This window comes from Anarrhichthys ocellatus, unplaced genomic scaffold (genome assembly GCF_004355925.1).
Source record: "Anarrhichthys ocellatus isolate YVR2014 unplaced genomic scaffold, GSC_Weel_1.0 scaffold1, whole genome shotgun sequence".
Taxonomy (NCBI): domain Eukaryota; kingdom Metazoa; phylum Chordata; class Actinopteri; order Perciformes; family Anarhichadidae; genus Anarrhichthys; species Anarrhichthys ocellatus.
Genome location: NW_022280031.1, coordinates 18,147,095 through 18,169,457, shown reverse-complemented (window position 1 = coordinate 18,169,457; position 22,363 = coordinate 18,147,095). Strand labels below are relative to the sequence as shown.

At 41.3% G+C, this 22,363-nt stretch overlaps 1 protein-coding gene across 6 annotated transcripts in view; it reads left to right on the top strand.

Annotated features, from left to right (window-relative positions):
• The window catches only part of LOC116393707 (glutamate receptor-interacting protein 2-like), a 244,088-nt gene that overhangs the window by 187,908 nt on the left and 33,817 nt on the right, over positions 1-22,363 (top strand). For 5 of the 6 annotated variants that reach the window (XM_031866471.1, XM_031866298.1, XM_031866642.1 and 2 more), the window contains exons 2-9: positions 9,524-9,601; positions 13,592-13,727; positions 14,488-14,633; positions 15,310-15,396; positions 15,826-15,901; positions 19,242-19,387; positions 19,835-19,982; positions 21,313-21,482. In XM_031866471.1, coding sequence (XP_031722331.1) covers positions 9,524-9,601; positions 13,592-13,727; positions 14,488-14,633; positions 15,310-15,396; positions 15,826-15,901; positions 19,242-19,387; positions 19,835-19,982; positions 21,313-21,482 — 987 coding nt within the window. The remainder of the gene's footprint in view (positions 1-9,523; positions 9,602-13,591; positions 13,728-14,487; positions 14,634-15,309; positions 15,397-15,825; positions 15,902-19,241; positions 19,388-19,834; positions 19,983-21,312; positions 21,483-22,363) is intronic. The other variant, XM_031866385.1, reaches the window with a different exon arrangement.

Genomic DNA, 22,363 nt, shown 5'->3' with positions numbered 1-22,363 from the left:
ATTGTACTTTCTACTCCACTACATCTCAGAGGTAAATATTGTACTTTCTACTCCACTACATCTCAGAGGTGCATATTGTTTAGAGACACGTGGTTCTCACATTATCACATGTTGATTTCATAGAATATGATGCATTGCTGTAGATTAACCTAGCCAACAGTAAATAAAGGAATTCAAATGTAACATAAACATTAATGCAGCAGTGATATTATTCCAACAGTAAACAGTACACTGACCGGGAACATTTAACAGCGAAATGTATTAATTTAATTGAAGTACTTTAAGTACATTTTCCAGATCACACTTGCACACTTTTACTGAAGTAACATTTTCAAAAAAGGACTTTTACTGTAGTGGATTATTCTCACTGTGTGGTTTTAGTACTTACTGCAGTAAATGATGTGAACACTTCTTCCACCACTGGATACAGATGGTTTCGTAAAGAACTCACAGATGACGACGAGTCTCCTGAATCATGAATCCTGTGGTGCTAATCTGAAATAAAACAAACAGAAGGAAAAACATTTTAGGTCTCAACACTGTCATTTTACGGTAATAAAAGTGGACGATAGAATGATACACATAGTAAGGTACAGAATATTTGCAACATTTGTCAAATTGTGTGTGTGAGTAGTGGCGTATGATGTTATTGATTTAACATGGCGAACAGGGGGAAGCCACTCGATGTGTAATTGAAGAGCTTGTTCAACCACGACAGCTTAAATACTCCCCAAGACATTCTGACAGGCGTTCTGGTTCTTTATATTGATGGGGAGAAAGTAATAACCACGGGACAATAGAGACAGACGGAAAGCGAAAGATTGAAAGTATGTTCAAACAAACATATTACATTGACTCAGTTCTTCTAAAGCTTTACCTCAGGGAGCCTCGCTCGATGAAAGCAAACTATTCTCTTTAAAAGCACTTTCTCTCGTATGCAAACCAGGAAAACCTTTTTAAAGTAGCAAATAGAGCATTTTAAAAGACATTTTTGTTCATGTCGCACCATTTATTTTGATTAGAAAAAACATTATGTATATTGCTTTTTTTTTAATGATGTTTTGAGATGCAGGAAATGTTTTCAGTTCAACAGGTTGGATCAGAGAGTAACCTGTGGATCAACTTGATGAACAGAATTTAGAAATGTTTATTGTCTGTACATGTATTGTCTGTATTGTTTTTTAGGAGCATGGAGTCGGCTACACAGTTTTTGCTATACGAGGATTTTGGAAGAGCTGTCGGGCATCAGCGCTTAACTCGATCTCGTTTTTATTTTCAGCACCGCCGTTGAATTCTGTATGAAACCATTGTGACCACATTATCTCCAAACCTCACCTGTAAACTCCATTATCAGTTTAGTTATTTTGAAGATTCTGCCACTGCTGCAACGAGATAGCAGTCATTACACACTGCTCGTCCAATTTCATGTTCCTATAGACACACACACACACACACACACACACATTAATTTGTCTGTTTGTGTCACGTCTGTACTCTTCTCGTCATATCTCAGGAACATCTGCAAACGTCCTCAAATTTGGCACAAACATCCACTTAGACTCAAGGATGAGCTGATTAGATTTTGGTGGTCAAAGCTCATAGTGAACTCACAAAACACATTTTTTGCCCACATCTCAAGGATTCATATGCTAATTGTGACAATTGTGTATTAATGTATTAATGTCTAATAGGATGAAAGAATGAAGCGATATTTTGGACAGACATGGATGTAAACTGAAACTTAGGTAGGTTGGTGGAAGCGTACTGGTGGTGGCAGTACTTCTATTTTATTTTAAGAATAGCCACTAACAAAGCTTTGCTATTTCAATGATGAACGAGCTTTCTCCTGCTACTTTTGCTGCAATATTAGAAGACTTGTTATATTGGAGGAAAGCTGCTAACATTCATGATAAAACTAGTTTTCCTACTAATTCTTCACAATAAAAGTCCCTCGTTTTTTTGTTATTTAAAAATCTTTTTTTTTTTAAGCAGCAAAATAATGAAATGAACTCAACAGGACTCAGACAGCGGGTCTCAGCTGGGCCCCGGCCCCGGTTTCTCTCATATCTGGTCCCTTTGCCCTCCTCGGGAGATGAACTCCCTTGATGAAGGAGACCTACGTTTGATAAATTGTCCGGATTGTGCCCACACGCTGTCCACACCTCACCGAGACCCCAACTCAACGTGAGCCAGGCCACCTCGGCATGCGGCCCGGCTGATCTGATCTCAATGCGAGCGAGATCGGATCTCGGAGTGCACAGACTTTAAAGTTAAGGCGTCCTCGGATTGCAAAAGTCGCATTGAAAAGACAAGTGTACCCACAGCCTGGGATATGATATGATATAATAAAAACATATTCATGAACATGCTATGGATCACACGCTGTGTGGGTGTGCGTGTGTATGTAGGAAACATGTATGACTTTCTTTTGTCTGTGTGTGTGTGTGTGTGTGTGTGTGTGTGTGTATAGGTACTCAACACAAAGTGTGTGTGTCACTCCACCTAGATAATGTAAGGTCACCGCGGCTGCAGTTAGCACAGCAGAGCCCTCTGGTAAAGCTATACACACACGTGTGATTACGTGATATCGCCCTGAGTATCTGTCAGAGCATGCTCACATGTGTGTTCTGTGTTTTAGTCTGTGTGAAATCGTGTGTACATGTCTAGGAGGTATCTGGTGACCTTGAGGTGAAATGTGAAAGGACTTGCGTAAGCGTGTGTGTTCGTTAATAGACTCTGCGTTAGCTTGAGAGGAAGGAGTTGTTAGATGATGATGGAGCTAAGCTAGCTGTTTCACCCTGCTGCCATTGGTTGCGCTACGCTGAGCGAAGCTAAACACCACAGAACGTCGTTGATGGTAAATGTACGGAAGTTAAATTTATGTCAATCTTCTCATGTAAATGTTGGGGTATTCCTTTGAGTGAGATGTTCTCTGAATCCAGAAAACACTAGAAATATCAAATCAAATAAAAAATATATTACAAAAGTCAGTTTGGCGATGTATTAAACTAGCCTAAAAGATTTAGGCCACCAGTTGTGAACGTACCAATGTTACGTTTTTTTTTTTAATGTGATGTCAGTTGTTGAGGTTATACTGCAGGTGGAGCGTGGTCTCCTAAAAATCAGTGTGTAGAATATGATCTCTGCAGCACCGCAATATTCAGTTTCCAGAAACTGCACAAAACTGCGTTGTCGATTACGTTTTAGGGGAAAATATTTTGTTTTTGATAAATACGTTTCTAATCATAGTCCGTGGAAGCTCACATGGAGGAGGTCAGGGTAGACGGATGTCAACAAAGTCAACGTACCCTTTTTTAAATTTATGTCAGTAACTTAAATAATTCTTATTTTCATTGAAAAACAAAAAGATTATGTTGCGCTTTTTTCTGGGATCTGTAAAAAACAAAGATGTTTTTGTTTAAGTGTGTAGAATATGATCTCTGCAGCACCGCAATATTTATCTAAAGTGGTGAGTATCCTCACACAACGGTTCCGTATGATATCCTATGAAAAAGTCACTCGTCATTTGTCATGAGTTTCCTACGAAATCCAGCAACACGTGTCAATTTCCATAGGTATTACTGCGAATGCTGGATGAGACCAGACTGAATTTAGTGTCACACATTCCATCTTTAAGAAACATTGCGCCTCTTGTGATTGGAAAATTGCAGCATCGCGATTTCGATAAGATTCCGATAAATTGTGCAGCCCTATAACAAAAGTACCTATTTTAAGCCAAAGCATTTTTGTACCATTTTTTGTTATCGTTATCCACGAGTCTAAAACCATCATTAATTGTATGGGAACATCATTTTGTAAGAGACAGGGTTGGAAGGTGGGTGCATTGGAGAGATGACGTCTGTATATTTTAAGAAGCAGCCAGGTGGTGTCTCAGCCTCCCTTTGCTGTTCACTGATTCTCAAGTTTTAACATGTTTGGCCTCTTTTACACCTTATTCTTCTTAAGAGGAGAACATTTTAGTTGAAGACCCAGTGTCCTCGCTCTTCTAATACTGTGCCACGCGGGTTGTTTCCTCTTAGGTCTGCAGTCAGATAGGCTAAGCATTGCCTCAGTATGTTGCAAGATAATGAGGAGGCAGCGAGTTTGTGCACAACAGCAATCACGTCTCTTTCGTCCTCAGGTGACGACAATACATCCTCATCGTCAGCAGCCTGCGAGGAGGACAAAGAGACTGTTTGTGTGTGCGTGCTCGTACAGTATACGTAATGTCTTTTGCGTGCGTGTGTGTTTGTGTAAAGGATTTGGTGGAAGCTTGAGGGAAGCCTGCGCTCCTCCACAGAGCCGTGTCTGTTAGTATTCCCTTCATGCATGCATGCACACACACACACACAGGCCTCGCAGGTGTTTCTGTGTAAAGCTGGATGTTTTTAATCTTCACCCACAACCCTGTAAAACAGGCAGAAGATGCTACACCTGTAGTTTGTGCTTCAACTCCTATATAGGTATGTGTGCGATTGGGTCACAGATGTATTATCTATGTATGGAAGTCTGCTATGTTGTGCCTGCTGAACTTGCTGCATGGCTCCTTTTTATTCCTGTTAGCAAATATAACATGTCAGCCCCCAGTAGTCGTCTTCACATGTCCAAAAGTTTGACATTAGTCTGAGACATGGACTGTATATAAGAAGGGGACTTAGTCATGGTGACATCACCCATTGGTTTGTGGACTTCCGTTATGAAGCCTCAAGTTTGGTGATTTTGCCGTCGCCATGTTGGACTACGGCCGTATACGGTAGCAGCAGCGACCCGTCAATCACCGTGTAGCCCCGCCCTAAAGCATCCCCTGCTTTATGGTCTGTTTGACTCTAAATGGACCATAATGTACTAAATGAACATCATGCTGTATTGAAGAAGACTTGAAACTAGAGATTGAGACCATGAACTCATGTTTACAATGTTTACTGAGGTAATAAATCAAGAGAGAAGTAGAGTCATTTTCTCATAGACTACTATACAAACTGACTTATTTCTTAAAGATCGTGAAATACTTAGTTAGATTCAGAAAAAGATTCTAAAATATTTTATTGTGTTGGTTTTAGGAAAAGATCTTGGTTTAGGTTAAAATAACTACAAAAGTGGCGTTACATAACTACGGAAGTTACGTTAGGAATAAATCAATGTTAACTTTTTGTTTCCCGCGGGACACGAACAACGGTCTCCTGGGTGAAAGACCGGCTTTTGTTCGGAATTGTTTAAAAATGGTCTGAAAAAAAACTTCAATTGCTGTAAAGAATTTGGGGAAATAGTTAAAGGTATACATTCATTCACTCTAACAGCATCTGCTCTAACCGAGTCAGAATCACAACTTTGAAAAATGTTGTACAAAATTTAGTTGGACCTTTTAATGATGACATCCATCCTTTAGTCTGTCTTTGCCCGTGCTGAAGTCATTACCGTCTCGGTTTGAAAAGATGTTCGCACTGTAAGCATAATGCCGCCGCTTCTACTGCGGGGGGATCTGGCCTGACGCCTAGTCTATAACTCAACCTGTTCAGTAAGCTGACAGCGCCAGCAGTCATTAGCCTAATCGTATTCAAATTATTCACCAGGAGACACTAATTTATCAGGCAGAGCTGGAGAATGGAGGACACGTGTTCGGGTGAAGCTGTGCATCCATTCATAAAGACGGTTATTGTGACAGATCACGTGTTGTGCTTCCAGACAAACATATTTGCAATCCACTGATAACTCGGCCACCAGATCTTCGGCACCAGACTTTAGTGGGTTTGGAGGCCGAGAGCTGAGGATTCACACTGCTGCTGGGAAAAGTTGTGACTTCAACAGTTTTGTCTCACATCCAGTTCCAGAGATGGCCAAGTTGCCTGAAGCGTTCTTTATGTCTCAAGTTACTGTGTTTGTGTGTGTGCAAGTTCCTGTTTATATAACAGTACACGTTGGTCTTGTACTTGTAGGGACACATTTTTTGGTCTGTTTTGGTGCCTGTGCACACATGTAGGTGTACGTTTGGTGCCTAAATCCTTTTGGGTATGCATCAGTCTGCCAGAGCCCGTGCATGTCAGTGTGCATGTCAGTGTGTGTGTGTGTGTGTGTGTGTGTGTGTGTGTGTGTGTGTGTGTGTATGTGTGGGTGTGTGTGTGTGCACATGTGTTCCTGTGTGTGTTGATGAGCAGCCTCTGGGGTCCATTATGCCTGTGACAGCCCCACAGCGGGGAAAGCAACCAGCAAGATAAGTTATGAAAGTGGTTTAAAGCAAAATTGAATCCACAACTTATGAATTATTAAACTCATTACACCTCTGTGAAGATCGCTAAACTGCCAAACACAACAACAATGGCCTCCTTTTCCGCTGTCACTGCTGGGGAGAGAACTGATTTCCAAGCATTACCGGTGGGGATAGTGCTGCATATTTTAAAGGTGTTAGAGGGAAATGTGTCACCATATGGAAAACACTTCATACACTGAGGTTGTTGGGAGGCAAGAAACTACTTGTTGTATGGTAGAAAAATACTTCATATGTGTCTTCATGTGAGAAAAGACTCATGAAGTATAGCACGGTGAGGACGTGATGATGTTTAGTAGTCTAATTTAGCCACTTGTTAGCCATCGCTCTTTTTAAGACACGTAAAAGCTGAGAGAACAGTTGACGGAGAAGCTCCAAACAAAGGTTCGGATACAAATAGGAGAAATCCACCAGTAGAGCTTTTACCAGCACATCATCAATGAATTATTTATCCGTTCATACTTGTTTTGTACCAATGATGGCAATTGGTGAAATGCAACCTATCCACAGGTCAAACACACACTCTCACGTTCAGCTGACATGCATGTGCTTGGATTGTGGCTGGAAACCAATGTAGGGGGAATAAGCAAGAATTGAAGTTTTTTAAGTATGGAAAAATGGAAACCACGAGTTAAACTTGGTGACAGTATCATTAAATATGTCCTATATACAGAAGCTTTTGAGTCAATAGCTAAAAAAAACTATTGCAGTGTCTTTGTCGCAGTGAAATTGAGTCTTGAAGGCAGCTGGAAAGGAGTGTGAATGCAATTTGAAGTGGAATTAAAAGCACAACTACGGAGATAAAGGATTTTGCAGGACATCCTTTCCAACTGCTTAACTCTGTTGATAGTAAGCTGGTTTAAAAGCTGGTTTCAGGTGCCGGAAAGCATTAAAAAAAATATATATATATTTATCCTGCAAGTTTTGCAGAGACATTTATGTTTAAGCTGCGGCGTAATTGTTCCTGATTATAATGCAACTTAATGACACTTCTGGAGGAGAGCATGAAAGTAGGAGAGAATTGGCTTATGAATTGTTAAAGTTATTCCACCCCTCTGATGAAGCAGAGGTTGTAAAAGTAGGACACATCCGCTCCCATCAGAGCCACAACAACAACAGCCGCAGCTCCGCTGTCACAGCGTCTGTCAGACTGAGTTAGAGTCTGGGTTAGCGAAATACTTCATTTCCTATATAGATGACACCTTCGGATATGTAATAAAAAGTGCTAAGATCAAACGCTAATGAATTCTTAATATTGATTATGAACTCGAAAACACTTTGGAAAATGTTCAAAGGTCAAAGTGATTCTTCACTCTAAATATATTCAAATCATTATCAGTGTGTCACACCAGCCTCAAATCGACATTGGAATTCAGTTTGTATGTGGATATCTAATAATATCGGCCGCGAGTTCGCTACAAGCCCTCTTAGCTTTTTTCCCAGTAATATAAGAATATATAAACAACCCTGTATTCCAAAATCATACAAACACAAGTAGCCGTCACAAAAAAGCATGTCATGATTTCAGACTACTACTGCATTAGCCTCTGTGCTAATATTACTGGGTTAGCCTTTGTTCTACTGGGTTAGACTTTGTGCTAACCTTAGTAGGTTAGCCATTGTGCTAATGTTACTATTTTATCCTTTGTGCTGACGTTACTAAGTCTTTGTTCTACTGGGCTTGCCTTTGTTACTGGGTTAGCCTTTGTGCTACTGAGTTAGCTTGCTGAGCAGCGGTTCTCCCTCATTTCATGGCTCAGTGGGTGTGCGCTCGTGAACGAGTTAACTTCTGGACTTCACTCTTGGTCCAATATTTAGGGTTTTCTTCCATTTTTTAACGTTACGAGCTTGTGTTTGTGTTTTGTGTTGTCTGTTTTTTACACGGCTAACAAGAAAAAAGAAACCAAACAAGAATTCTTGTTGTGGGTAATAAAAATGATGGTAGTTGCAGTTCACGACAGACACCTGTGGAGATCCGTGGAGAACTGAATTTACAACGTATTAAATATTAAAATCCTCACACGTCTCTGCCACAAAGCCTCTGCCAGAGACCATAAAACAGGACATCTGTTCCCACCTGTGACACGATGATGGCCAAGCAGGGAGGAGACTAACCTCATCACCGCTTCACAAATGGCCTTTCTGTGTACAATGCGTCAAACTATTGAATAATAGTGACTGTAACTACAGGTGCTGGGAAAATCGTCCTTACAAGGTGGTAAATTAGATGCAATTGCACTTGTAATAGTGCTGAGTAGATTATATGTGAGGGAGGCTTTTGAAGTATTTACATGGGGACTTTGTAGAATTCTTGTAAATGTTTCCACTTGTCAGGAAGGAAACGCCCCTGACGCAGCACTTTCAGAGCATTTTGCAGCTCTTTAGGCAAAGAGGCCCACTGTGGCTGCATCTGTTCAATGGGAGAGGACACTGGGATTTTGGATAAAAAATAATGTGTAATTTCAGGCTCATTTTCACTCCTGCACTTTGTGAAACATTTTGCTAACATGCTGGACAAAGTAATTTGGATTCACCTTCTGGGGATTTGTGGTTGTTTTATTGAGCCCATGTGTTCGTTTTCAAGATATTTCACAGTGGACCGATGTTGCCATCCCTACGGACATTCCACTAGCGTGGTCATTAGGAAAACAAACAGCCAAAGAGACAATGAAGTAAAACATAAATACACAAGAGCACATAGAAGAAGAATATACAGTTTGTTTTTATTGTATTTCATCTGTTGGAGACTTGTGGGACACACTAATTTATAATTACATGCAACATAAAGGAGGGCAGCCTGTTACCCTTCACTGCTTGTTAAACCTATGACAGGTAATGTACTGTATGTAACCCACGTAATAGTGAGCCAGAACGTGCATGGCTGCCTGTGAGGAAGTCAGATGACATGGTATAAAGAGGGACAATGTCAGCAAACAAGCACAGGACTTTAACCCAGGAGACCGCTGTTCATGTTCCATGTGAAACCAAAAGGTCAACGTTGACTTGTTTTTAGTTACGTTAATACAAAGCAGTTTGGTCTCACTCCCAGGGCATCAAATACCAACAGTTGGGCAGTAGCCCTCTGTGTTTTTACCAATTATTAAAGGAAGTGAGTTGGAGAGGGATGTTTTAGATGTTGTAGTAGCAGTAGATATTTCTGTGGAGGAGAGTATTGCTGTTGTTGTGTATTTGGTGTAAACCAAAGAAACAGAAGTATATTGATACCTCTAAAGCTTTGCTGTGTGTCTCTGTTTTCTCTAGATGACGGACCATATGGAAAAACGAAGGATATCTCTGGACAAGAACAGACCATGGCCTCGAGAAGACACAGTATACCAGGTATATACAACATCTATCCATCCATCCATGCATCCATCCATCCCTATAATGCTTGGATAACTACTGTAAAATCTGTCATCCACATTCAGCGTCACCATCATAATCTTTCGTCATAATTTGTCTCAGACAAATGCCGAAAGCAAAATTGTACGACGACAGCAGTTTGCTTAATGAGTTTGAAAAATAGCTTCCCTCTGTCTAAGCTGGATCATTTTCACTCCAGTTCACTATCAGATTCTGGTGTACTTTGTGTGTGAGTGGCAGTGACCTGATGTCTGTAGATAAGAACAAGGTCCCAGGTTGTCTGTAAGTAAAAGCGTTTGCTCTGAAAGGGTCCCTGAGTGCCAACTGTCTCACCAAACCTTGTTATTGTAATATATATTGCAATAATGTATATGCATTTACAGTTATTTATTTGTCTGTATTTTTGTCTGTAGGAAACCCCATTCTCTCTCCATCCTGAAAACTAGTTATCTTACAACGTTGCGTTTTTTTCCGTTATGTTCCGTTTTTACGTTCCGTTGTTCCGTTACGTTGTAACATTATGATTTAACTAATTAATTTGATTTCTGGGAACTTTGACAATTTTTGTAGACTCAAGCATACTTTCCGATGATAAGATTATTCTCCGTTTCGAATTACAAATATCTATTATATTTTATATTCTTTGTTACTTTCTCTCTTATCTGGAATTCTTTCAATCATGAAATCACCCATTTTACTTCATCTCCATCATCAGGTTTTTATTTTCCTGTCTTTTTATCAATCTGACCAAATCCCTCCATTCAGTGTCTTGTCTTCTGTCGGTCTCTTTATTTCCTCTATTTTTCCTATTTCTTTTGTGCTGTTCTCCCTCTTCTCTTTATCATCTTCATTCATCCATGCAGTTACATATCTCAGCTCTATTCTCGTTTCCAGCATCACCTTTCTTCAGGTATACAGTTATAAGTATTTGTCTCATTCACCTTCCATAGTCACATTGTTGTTGACTCTGTTCTTTGTTATTATTTGAGTACAAATTCATAACAATGTACTTCAATGTGTGTGTGTGTGTGTGTGTGTGTGTGTGTGTGTGTGTATGTGTGAGTTGGATAATATTTGTACTTTCTCCCATTTGCCTGATAAAATGGCTTCCCTGAGTTCTCTGTTGAGATTATAGAAACCATTTCATGAGTTTCGTTCTGTGTGTTGTACAAATCTTCTCGTGTGTATTCTCTGTTCCCCGAGCATCAAAATTAAATGGGAGATAAAACTTTATGAATCCCAACACGGTCAGTTCTGCATCTGCGGAGGAGACAAAAAAACAACTAATTTTGTGATGATTCATTTCAGAGGAATCCATCTACATTTGTAAAAGCTTTGGTGCTTCTATCCAAATAGGAACAGAACTAATGAATGAATATGTGTGTGCGTGTGTGTGTGTGTGTGTGTGTATGTTTGTGTGTGTGTTGTAATACCCAAAACAGAGATAACTGGTGTGTGAATCACCTCACTGATCCTCAGTGTCGCCTGAGGGATTTACCAAATCTAGCCATCTATCACACCAAAGCTTCATCTCACCTGTGTGTGTGTGTGTGTGTGTGTGTGTGTGTGTGACAGATATAGAAACCGAATGAGAGACAGCTATTTATTTGCAGAACAGAATCACTGTTCTTTGAGCCTGTTTGTGTGTTTGTGCGTGCGTGCATGTGTAGATGTGTAGATGATAATGATACAAATACAGACAGCTGGAGAGACTGTCCATCAGCACACCTCAAAGCTTTCATTTTAACTACCAATGTTCTCTTGGCTGCTTCGAATTTAAACACTTAAAAGGCAAATTCACAAAAGCATTTTGCGGCAACTAAACCTGCATAAGGCAAAAGAGAAACTGTGTAATTCTCAATTAAAATGCACGGTTGTATGCTTGAAGGCACACAGTGTTTCTGTCATCTGGGTAGTACTACCGACTATGTGACGTGACATTCGTGGCTCTAGGTGCTGTGCATCTTGCTTACAATTTGCTGTAATCCTAAACTTTTTTCCCCAGACCTTATCCATGAAAGGTTCTTTTTTTAATTCTATCCAAGTGAGGACATATATAGAAAATAAACACAAGTTCTCTAATATGTTAAGTGTCTCAAACAAACAAAAAGAACATCTTTTGTTTGTTTGTTTCATCTGTTGCAAGCAGATGTCTTTTCATTGTTTCATTGCTAGCAGAAGGACCCGGCTGATGCTTTGAAAGAAAATGGCAGATAACGGCGCTCACAGTCATGGAGAAACTAGCCTTTCTTCATGAACGTCTGTCATGAATACTTAACTTCAAAGCAGCGGAAGAGTCAAGGCGAACTGAAGTCTGCGGTGTCGTTCCCAAGTCAACTCATTAAGCTGTTTACCTCATGAAGCCTTGACTCAGCTCAAGAATAGCTGGGCGGCTACAGGATTTTTGGGGGATGTTGTGATCTCTATGTTGATACAGTACTTTAATGAAGTGTTTGGGGAATATACCAGTTTACAATAGTTTATTGTCCTCCTGTGGAAATCACTACAATACACAGAGAATCCTCTTCAGTACATTCGGTGGAGGGTTGTATTGTTTTCACACGTTACAGGCTCATCCAAAGCATGTCAGTTGTCTTTATTTCAATCAGGAGATTTAATATATCGTGGTCCGTTTACGTCTTACAATAGTTTTTGAGATATTCCTGATCAACGTATCCTCTTACGAAGGTTCGTATGATATCATACGAAGTTATTCCTTTTTCGTGCATTCTGCTACGAATGTCGAGCCACACGTGTCAATTTCCGCTCATTACATCCACAGCCTTTTTAAAAATATCATCCGTTTTCACAGGAAACAAGTTGGTGAGGTTTAGACAAAAGAAATTAAATACATGATTAGGTTCAGGTAAAGATTGTCGGTAGGGTTAAAATAACTACGGGAGTTGCGTGACTTAAGTAAGGAAGTTGCGTGACGAGTAAATCAACGTTGACTTCTGTCTCCTGGGTGACAGACCGGTGTTTTTGGACCCAAACATCCAACCCATGCATGTAAACTAACAACTGGATACGGCGCTGTTGCTCAGCCTTCTTTCCATATTCGTCCGGTGTTCACTTGCAGTATTGCAGCCCAAATTCCCCACGCGGCCCAAAAAGCATTTTCCCCATTGACCACCATTGTAAAAGAGGCGTCTGTAAAACTATTGACAGGACACCTCAAAGTGCAAACAACGTAAACCATGACTTCCTTATTTTTAATTTTTAAACCATAGAGCATTTATATTCTTTTGTCTACTTAAATTTGAATTAACTGATTAAAATCTAAATGGAGCGTCACACAGTCAGGTTTAAAGTGGATTCTAAGTGTCATACAGTACAATAAGTACCTCGAAAGAGGTATTCCCACTTCTTTTACTTTTTAACGTTGTATTGAACCACAATAGATGTACAAATGTTATTAGCATGTTCTAAGAACCTTACAGGGAAAACAGATCTCTAAAGCATCATGTAGTGAATAACCTGCAGTCCAAATACTTGAATATGTATCGTTTTGACTTTTCACGAAGTTGTTTCTGTCCTAAATGAATGAGTTTTAACACACAGACTTTAGGCTGAAGACTCATGTGACTGTTTGCTGGTACTGATGATGTGCTTTGACCTTTCAAGGCCTTTCCGTCCCTGCCAGGAACACTTCAAGTGAAATGAAATTTATGACACACCGAGGCTTTGTTAATTCTCATTAACGGATGCTTATCTTATCTGATCCTCATTGATCAGTGTCTCACTCAAGGACACTCGGCAGCAAACATCTTTTGATTTATCTTTCTTGTAACTCGGCTTCCATTTAATCAGGGAATCAGAATGAACAGAGGGGCCGCCGCTAACCACTTTCCACCTCTCTGCTGTATTTGTGTGATCGACTGTGTGTGTCTGTGTCTGTGTGCACTTCTGTGTGTGTGTGTGTGTGTGTGTATTTGTCTTTATGTGTGTGTGTCTGTTTTTGGTTAGAAGCTCTGCGGGGGGTGACCCTGGTGGAGCTGGTGAAGAAAGAAGGCAGCACACTGGGCCTCACCATCTCGGGAGGAACCGACAAGGACGGGAAACCACGGGTATCGAACCTGCGACCCGGAGGACTGGCGGCCAGGTGGGTGCAACACCAGCAAGGAAGTGGAGGAAGAATAGATTAAAAAAACATCTCACGATAACGCTCAGGAGACAAAAAAATATAAAGTATTTCCAAAACAAAATGTAGTTGTTCCACCATGTGATTAAACCAGGCGGCAACCTCCGGGTCTGAAAGGTGAAGCCAATGCTGAAGTGTCCTAAACCTGCATTATCTCTATTGTCCACCAGGGGGCGACTCCTCTGGTTGTATAGAAGTCTATGAGAAAATGACTCTACTTCTCTCTTGATTTATTACCTCAGTAAACATTGTAAACATGAGTTTATGGTCTCAATCTCTAGTTTCAAGTCTTCTTCAATACAGCATGATGTTCATTTAGTAAACTATGGTCCATTTAGAGTCAAATAGATTGATAAGCAGGGGATGATTTAGGGCGGGGCTACTGTGATTGACAGGTCTCTACCACAGTGTTGTGCGGTCGTCCGTGTTTTTGTTTTACAACTTTAACCTCTTGTGTGTTTCCAGTTCATGAAAGTTCGTTGTATCCATTTTGGTCTCATTTAGCATTCGGTTGTATTTAGCTCCACCCTCTGGTGTCGCTTTTGGTTACAAAAAAACAAGATGGCAACAGCCAAAATGCTGCTTAAAGGCTTCAAAAGCGTAGTTCACAAACCAATGGGTGACGTCACCGTGACTACGTCCCCTTCTTTCGCACAGTCGAGGGATTGAAACAGGTGCCCTTTCCTCACGCTTGTACTTCATTCATTCCTCTTCTGTGCAGGAGTGACCAGCTAAATGTCGGCGACTACATCAAGTCGGTAAACGGCATCAATCTGACCAAACTGCGGCACGAAGAGATCATCAGCTTACTGAAGAACGTAGGAGAGAGAGTTCTGCTGGAGGTGGAGTACGAACTGCCCCCGACAGGTATACGTACGAATACACTCACATTGCTTTTAGGGTCATAAAGTACGAGCTCCAGTATGGTAGAGTCCGACATTAGCACAATGGGAAAAACTCAACATAGTCAGCAGACAAAAAGGTCAATATTTGACAATTAAGCAAAACCTTGGAATACATTCGATAAAGTTTTGTTTTTAGTAGTGTTATTGAAAATTCCACAATATCTGCTGGAGTGATGGTGGGGGCCACGGAACACTTGGTTAGTGTTACGGTACGTTTGGTTCAAACAACTTAAACACCTTAAGGTGAGAGAACAATGGTGGTTACAGCACTGAACGTTGGCACTTCATGTATATTGTGAGATGCGTAATTGTCCAATTGTTTCTTATTTCCTTCTTATTCACATATTTTTCTATTTTATTAAAACTAAATCATCAAAATGTAAAACGAGTGTTTCTTGTCATGTTGCATTGTCTCATTACTTTAAGTCATTATTCATACTCTTTATTTTTCTGTATTAAATGTTTACGCTCCATTAGCCTGCTGTAAAATGTATTAAATGAACAAAACTTTAGTTGCACCACATTATGGAGCAGAAATATTTCACAGCTGCAGCATGAATTCTTTCTCTAAAATGAATAACTTGCCCCTCTCTGTCTCTCTCTCTCTTTCTGTCGCTCTACCTCTCTCGTTCTCAAAGCACCCGACAGCACCTCGGGGGTTATATCAAAGACCATCGACATCTGTTTGCACAAAGAGGGGAGCAGCTTTGGTTTCGTCATGAGAGGTAACCATCAGTCAAATACATAACTGTATATTTAGAGAACTATATGACTAGTTATGCTTGACATGGCGCCATGTTGGAATGGTGCCACTAAGAGGAGAAGTATCACTGTTTAAAAAAAAAAATTGAAGTTTAGGCAACAAATCGACAGTAAAATGAGTCAATGGTGATTTGGTTTGAAGTGACTTGGGACGGGAACTGTGGACTCGTGGGTGAAAGTCCTGTTTGTTCCATCCAACCCGCCCCACCAATCACCCCACATAGACTTTCTTGCTCTTTGTGTCCGTTGCTGCTCTGACCATTTAATAAGATGTTGGATGGGTCCCCTACAGAAGCCAAAGGGTGCTATGACCAAGCTGCGGTATTTGACGAGTTACAAGTGAGAACGGGTTGATTTGATGCCATCAGCTTTCACCTTTGCTCTTCTTGCAGGCGGTACCCACGAGGACTGGCACAAGTCACGCCCCCTAGTGGTCACCTACGTCAGGCCAGGAGGCCCTGCAGACAGGTAGCACTGACTGCACACTCATGCAACCTTAAACCCGCATATACTGTACTGTCAGCTACATGTGCGTAAGTGTGCAAACTCACACAAAGCCACATGCATGCTCACAGAAACAAACATATTCATGCTCATACAGTTGCACTGAGACAGTCTCTTATGGGGGTGAAAAGGGAAGTCTAGGAAAAATGAAAGCCAGACACTGGCCTCCATTGAGTTTAAACCAACAGCGGCACATCTCGGCCACTTCCAGTCAGGAGTCTGGGAGATTTGCCTGCGCCCTCATGCGAATAAACCCCAAGGATACTGGTGTCAGATCCTGTGACCGTCACTGGTATGTTGACAGTTATGTGTTACTCACAGCTGCAGCTGCATGAATCACCTCATATAAAACCCGGTTTAATACAATTGCCTAGAAACCCTCATTCTGTCGATGAAGCGTCATCTACTTGTGGTAGAACCCTGGTTGAACCCCCCCATGAACACAGACAGTTGGCCTCTTCCACTTCCTGTTTGAGGAGTGTAAGAGGCCATCTTAACTTATTGCACATGCTTTGGTCAAGAGAGGACTCAACATGAAGCCTAAACAAGCTACAGCTTTGTCTTTCAAGTGACAATGACAACAGACAGTTAGCTAAAGGTGCACTCCAATTACAAAGCAAGCATATCATGCCATACATGATGCAGTGTGAGAACACAAAACTGCATCATGTCATCACTTTGTAAGAAATTCTAACACGTTTTTAGTGCAGTTGGGTGAATTGGTCACCAAAGGATTGTTGGTAATTTGATAGATTCAGTTTGTTGCCCAGCTCTAGTTCGCTGCTATGTTCTCCTGACGCTGATCTCATAGAAATGTTAGTATTTAATATACAGTACACTACAACTAATGTAAATAAGGCTCCTGGTACAACAACATCTTGCTATAAGTTTTAAATGTGTCATCTTTATTGCAATATCACAAAGCTCACTGCTTGGTCCCATTTAGAAAATGACATATTCTACTGCACTGCTTCTTCACTGTTATTTTATTCTTCTGGCAACTCTCTGTGAAAGATTTGCATGCAGTAATACATCAGGACACATGCAGTACTACATCAGGACACATGCAGTACTACATCAGGACACATGCAGTACTACATCAGGACACATGCAGTACTACATCAGGACACGTGCAGAATGGGTTCCTGAAACTAAGCAGTTATGTTTCCACAGAGCAAGTGAAAGAACGCTTGTTGGAGATCTTGAACGCATCTTGTAAAAGGACTGTTTCATTGTGAGCCAATGTATATTTCTCAAAATTGATTGCAACCAAATCTGTTGATTTTGCATCATTCATGGCCTTACTCTAGCTCGTCCTCCACAGGTCCACACACTCTGACGAGACTGGGACAAAGCCAGATTAAATTCCATCTTACTTTTGAGTTATTTTTGCCCTGAAGCTCATCTAACAGCGCTTCCAAAGGAAATCAAAATGTGGTCAGTCCAGGGGAAGCGAATGTGATATTCATGCTGCTTTATATCCCATTTATGTGACAATTGGAGAAAAGTTAATCCGCAGCACCGTACAGTCCCAGGAGTGCCTACACTTTTAGCATCACCCGGTGGGAATTAAAGAAGCGGCAACTCTAAAAATGTGTTGGAGCCGTGCTGTTTAATGAAGGATCACCAAGAAAAGTGCTTCGACTGCGTCGTCATTTGAACAGGAAATAAAAGTTAGAGCTGTATGTAAGCTGTGGCTGATATTTGTTTTAATATCTTTAACGGGGAAATTACTCCTTCATTGAGTTGACATGTTAGAGTTGAATGTTTTTACAGAGAGAATTTGGAATATTTCTTTGTATCACTTCATAAATCAGAAAATACTGTCAACAGCCTTAATAAAACATCGTGCATGCTTTTAGGATTCAAATATTGTATAAATCAGACTATGAATGCTGTGTGAACAAACCCCTCTGTGTGAACCTTCAGCACACAGAGAGGAATGAAAGAGTGAAGTTTGGTGAATGTAAGAGCTGCTGAAGTGGAGATTTATCATCAGAGTCTGAGAACAAACTCATTTAGAGGAAACGTCCTTTAAAGAGACGTTTAGTTCCATTACAGACATTTAGAGACTCTACAGGTGAACACATGAACTCACAGATATCACCATGAAACTTCACCACTTCATCACTCACATTAAGACAATTATTTTTTGTATTACAAGTTTACTGAGATTTTGTTTAAATATGCAATTGAAACACCAAAACCTGATGTCTGCTGTCATCTATGTTTGATCTGAGTGTAACAACAGAGTCCACATGTTCAACAGGTTATCTTAAGAGTACAGCCAGCAGCTTTTTAATCTGGGAAAGAACTGCACTGCTGTTTACTATGTACTATTACCATTGCTCTGTCCACCTGTTTACCAGGTTAGATCTGTGTTGTAATTGTTTTTACTTGACTTCATATTTCTTGTGACTTTTATCATACGACCTCATTCCAGCCTCTTGGACTCGGCTGAGCTTGCATCATGTCGTTAAGAAGCTTCATGGCTTCTGGTGTCACACTTTAGAACTCCTGGCTGGTCTGATGACAGCTCTGTACTGCTCACACTCTGGCAGCATGAATACAGCACGCAGCTCTCTGCCTGAAAAACAACTAAATAAATGCTGCGTACTTAAATAAATAATGGCCTGAAATATGCCTTTGATTGCCTTTAGAATATTGAGCATCTAGTCTGCAAAAGTTAGTCAACCAGGGACTTCTCTAAAAAACACAATACCCTCATTTTAATGAAACTAGGTCGGATTAAAAAAATGTCAAATCTTGATATTTAGAAGACTGAGCAGCCGAGCAGTGAGTTCTGCCGTCTCAGGGCTGATTCCACTGTGTTTGTCCTGCGTTTGAACTCGAGGAGAGACTGTAAGTCTCAGACAGAGAGAGGAAAGAGGATGAGATCAGAAAGACGGAGACTGTAAGAGTGGAGAGAAGCTCGGGCCAAGTAGGACAGCAGGAAGTCAGATGACGACATGAGAGAGATGCTGAGAGAGGAAAAGATGTTTTGGAGGCGAGGACTGAAGACGGAGGAGGAAGTTGGGGGAGGACATAAAAGAGATGGAAGAGGAAGTTTTTGTTTTGTTCTTTCGCAGATGATACGTTGTTTCATACGTCAACAAAAATAATAAATCATATTTGAACTTAAAAAGAGAACAAATTGATGAATCTTTAAGATAAGAACAATACAATTCAAGGGCTGTGTTGTTTCTTCTGACCTGGTTGAGTTGATTTTGTTCCTGAATTCTCTTCTTTTTAATTCTCTTCCATGTCATCTTTTCTTTTGTTTTGCGTCCGTGTGTGTGTTCAGAGAGAACACGCTGCGTCCCGGTGATCGTCTCCTCAGTGTGGACGGCGTGCCGCTGCACAACGCCAACCACAGCGACGCCCTCAGCGTCTTGGCTCAGTGCGGCCAGGAAGCCCTGTTCCAGATAGAATATGACATCACTATCATGGGTGAGAGACCACACACACTCACACACACACACACACACACACACACACACACACACACACACACACACACACACACACACAGAAGACATGAAGCTTGAGGCAAAAGTTTCCACACTTTACCAAAATGGCACTTGAAACTAAAATTGGATGTTTTTTTGTTGTCGTGTTGACATTTTCTGCCGCCTCGGGCCGAGCGCTTCCTTTTTTTCCCAGTGTGTAACGGCTCAATTAAACTCACCCAGAATGCATTGCAAAGAATCCCCTGTACATCACATCTGATGGTTGCGGCTTTCGAGGGCTTTTTTTTTGCCTCAAGCTCGTCTGCTAATGTTGGTGATACAGAAATGGAAGAAGGCACTCTGCTGCAATATGTCGCCGTTGTTCTTCATGTCACAGGAGCATCAGAGCTAAATTATTTTAGAAAATGCCTTATTTTTCCTCAATCAGACACGGTGACGAACGCCTCCGGTCCGCTGTTAGTGGAAATCGCCAAGTCACCAGGGGCCACGCTGGGTATCACGCTGACGTCGGCCAATCACCGAAACAAGCAGGTCATCGTCATCGACCGCGTGAAACCTGGCAGCGTGGTGGACAGGTACACACACACACACACACACACACACACTGCTGTTTGTTTGACACATCCACCTTCACTCCCGCCCGCCCGGTGCATGTTGCAGCGGGCTGTTTACTTCCTCGTTCATGACTAAGTGGATACGGATTACGGCGCATTATTTTCCGTAGGTATAGCTACGAATGCTGGATGATACCAGCCTGATTCTTCCAATGATCTCGGAATATTGTGAGAATCCATCTGCCATACAAGCTAAGGGGGAAAAAAAGTACTTTTCAAATACTTTTATAGGAAAAATGTATTGATTAACAGGTGATAAAGTGTATTTATAACGTTATCATGAAAGGACACTGAACATTAACTTAATATTAGGAAGTATTGGACCATTTGTTCGATGTGAAAATACAGATATATCATCATATATTCAATGTGCAGGAATAATGAAGCGATCTGCTTCGCAGTTTTTAATTTTCATGTTGAACCATAATCATGGAAAACACAACAACCAACGTGATGATGTCATATGAATGTGAATGCAGCAGTTAAAGAACCTCTTGTCTTCAATACGTCTCCTCTCCCACTAGAGATAGCTGCAGTTTGGTTACAGATATGCAACGGCTGCCTCTCTCTCTCTCTCTCTCTGTCTCTCTGTCTCTCTCTCTCTCTCTCTCTCTCTCTCTCTCTCTCTCTCTCTCTCTTTCTAAGACACACTCACACACATCTAGCCCTGTAACTAACACAGACAGGAGGAGACAGGATATTTCCCCGAGCCTCAGTCTGGCTCTGAAATATACATGAAGCACTTGAACTTTGTGTCGGTGCTGAAACGAGCTCTATAATAACCTCGGTCAACTGAACAGGTTGACCGAGGAGGTTCATGTTCTGCCACAACTCATTCCAATTCAAGTTGTATGAGGATCGTGTTTAGCAGCTCTGCAGCACGTTGATCCGAGCTAATCAGGGAAACCTGGAACAAAAACAAAGCAGACATCGCAGCCGCTCCCTCGACAGAAAATCAATGTGATTTTTTCCATTCGATTTTGGATTTTTGCAGAAAAGAAGCCCTGTGGCAATTTATGATACTCGCACCACTTTTAGGATTTCTGAAGCGTGAATGCTGTTGCCAGAAGTGCTAGCGTTAGGCTACAAACCAACTACACCACGGTTGCGAGGAGCGAGAGTAAAAACACCACGAGGTGTTTTTACTCTTCAAAATTCATGAGAGGTTAACACGACATATTATATGTTGTAGAACAGAAGCGTTACGGAGGTGCAAAAACGCTGACTCGTTCCCGAGTTTTGGGACTCGCTCCTGCAGCGCTCTCTTCTACCTGTCTCTGTGTTTCACCAGATGTGGAGCGTTGCATGCTGGGGATCACCTGCTGTCCATAGACGGGACGTCGACAGAACACTGCACGGTCCTGGAGGCAACGCAGCTGTTAGCGAGCACGACAGAACTGGTGAAATTAGAAATGCTCCCCTCGCATCAAACAAGGCTAGCTGGGAAACAGCAAGACACAGGTGGGTGCACTCGTCTTTTACATTATGACAAAGTCATTAACGAAGGCGTAAATACCTGTATTTTTCCATTTTAACTGCAGTTACATTTGGATAGCAGGAAGTGTTTGCGACCTCACTGTTTTGGCACGTTTACACCTGATGGTCCTTTTTTCACATTGAAAGTAGTCTGATTTACAGTTAAAGCCAATTTATTTCTCCGCTTGGAGATGTCCTGGTGTTGGATAGTCAGCAGAGCAACGTAATGAAGTCCTGACATGAATACATACAACTACATGAAACAGGAAACCAAAGTGTCACCATGCCATGAATTAAAAAATACCAATTGTTCTTCAATCACTCAAACACATCACTTATCCTGCGATGTCATAACATCTGGATGCATTGTCGACCAGATGGCGTGTATTTAGTTATGTGGCCAAATTCAAACGGATGTTGTTGTTTTTCTTTTGCACCTTGCGTCGTCCTCCACCACAGCTGTTCACACTGTGTGATTATCTGAAAACATTTAACACTTGTTGTCTGCTACTAAAGTGATGTAAGAGTCAGTTGTGTGTGTGTGTGTGTGTGTGTGTCTGTGTGTCTGTGTGTGTGTGTGTGTGTGCCTGTGTGTGTGTGCGTGACAGGTCTTGAAGTTAATGAGTATAATAATCTCTTGATGCAATTGAAGCTTTTGGCTGATTCAGTCTGATTCTCACAGTCTGCCCTAGACTACCGTACAAGCTGTGTGTGTGTGTGTGTGTGTGTGTGTGTGTGTGTGTGTGTGTGTGTGTGTGTGTCTAAAATATCTGGTCTGTTCAAGGCGGCAACCTCCGATTCTGCCGAGTGAAGCCAATGCGGAAGTGTCTTAAAACTTGAATTGTGTCTACTGACCACCAGGGGGC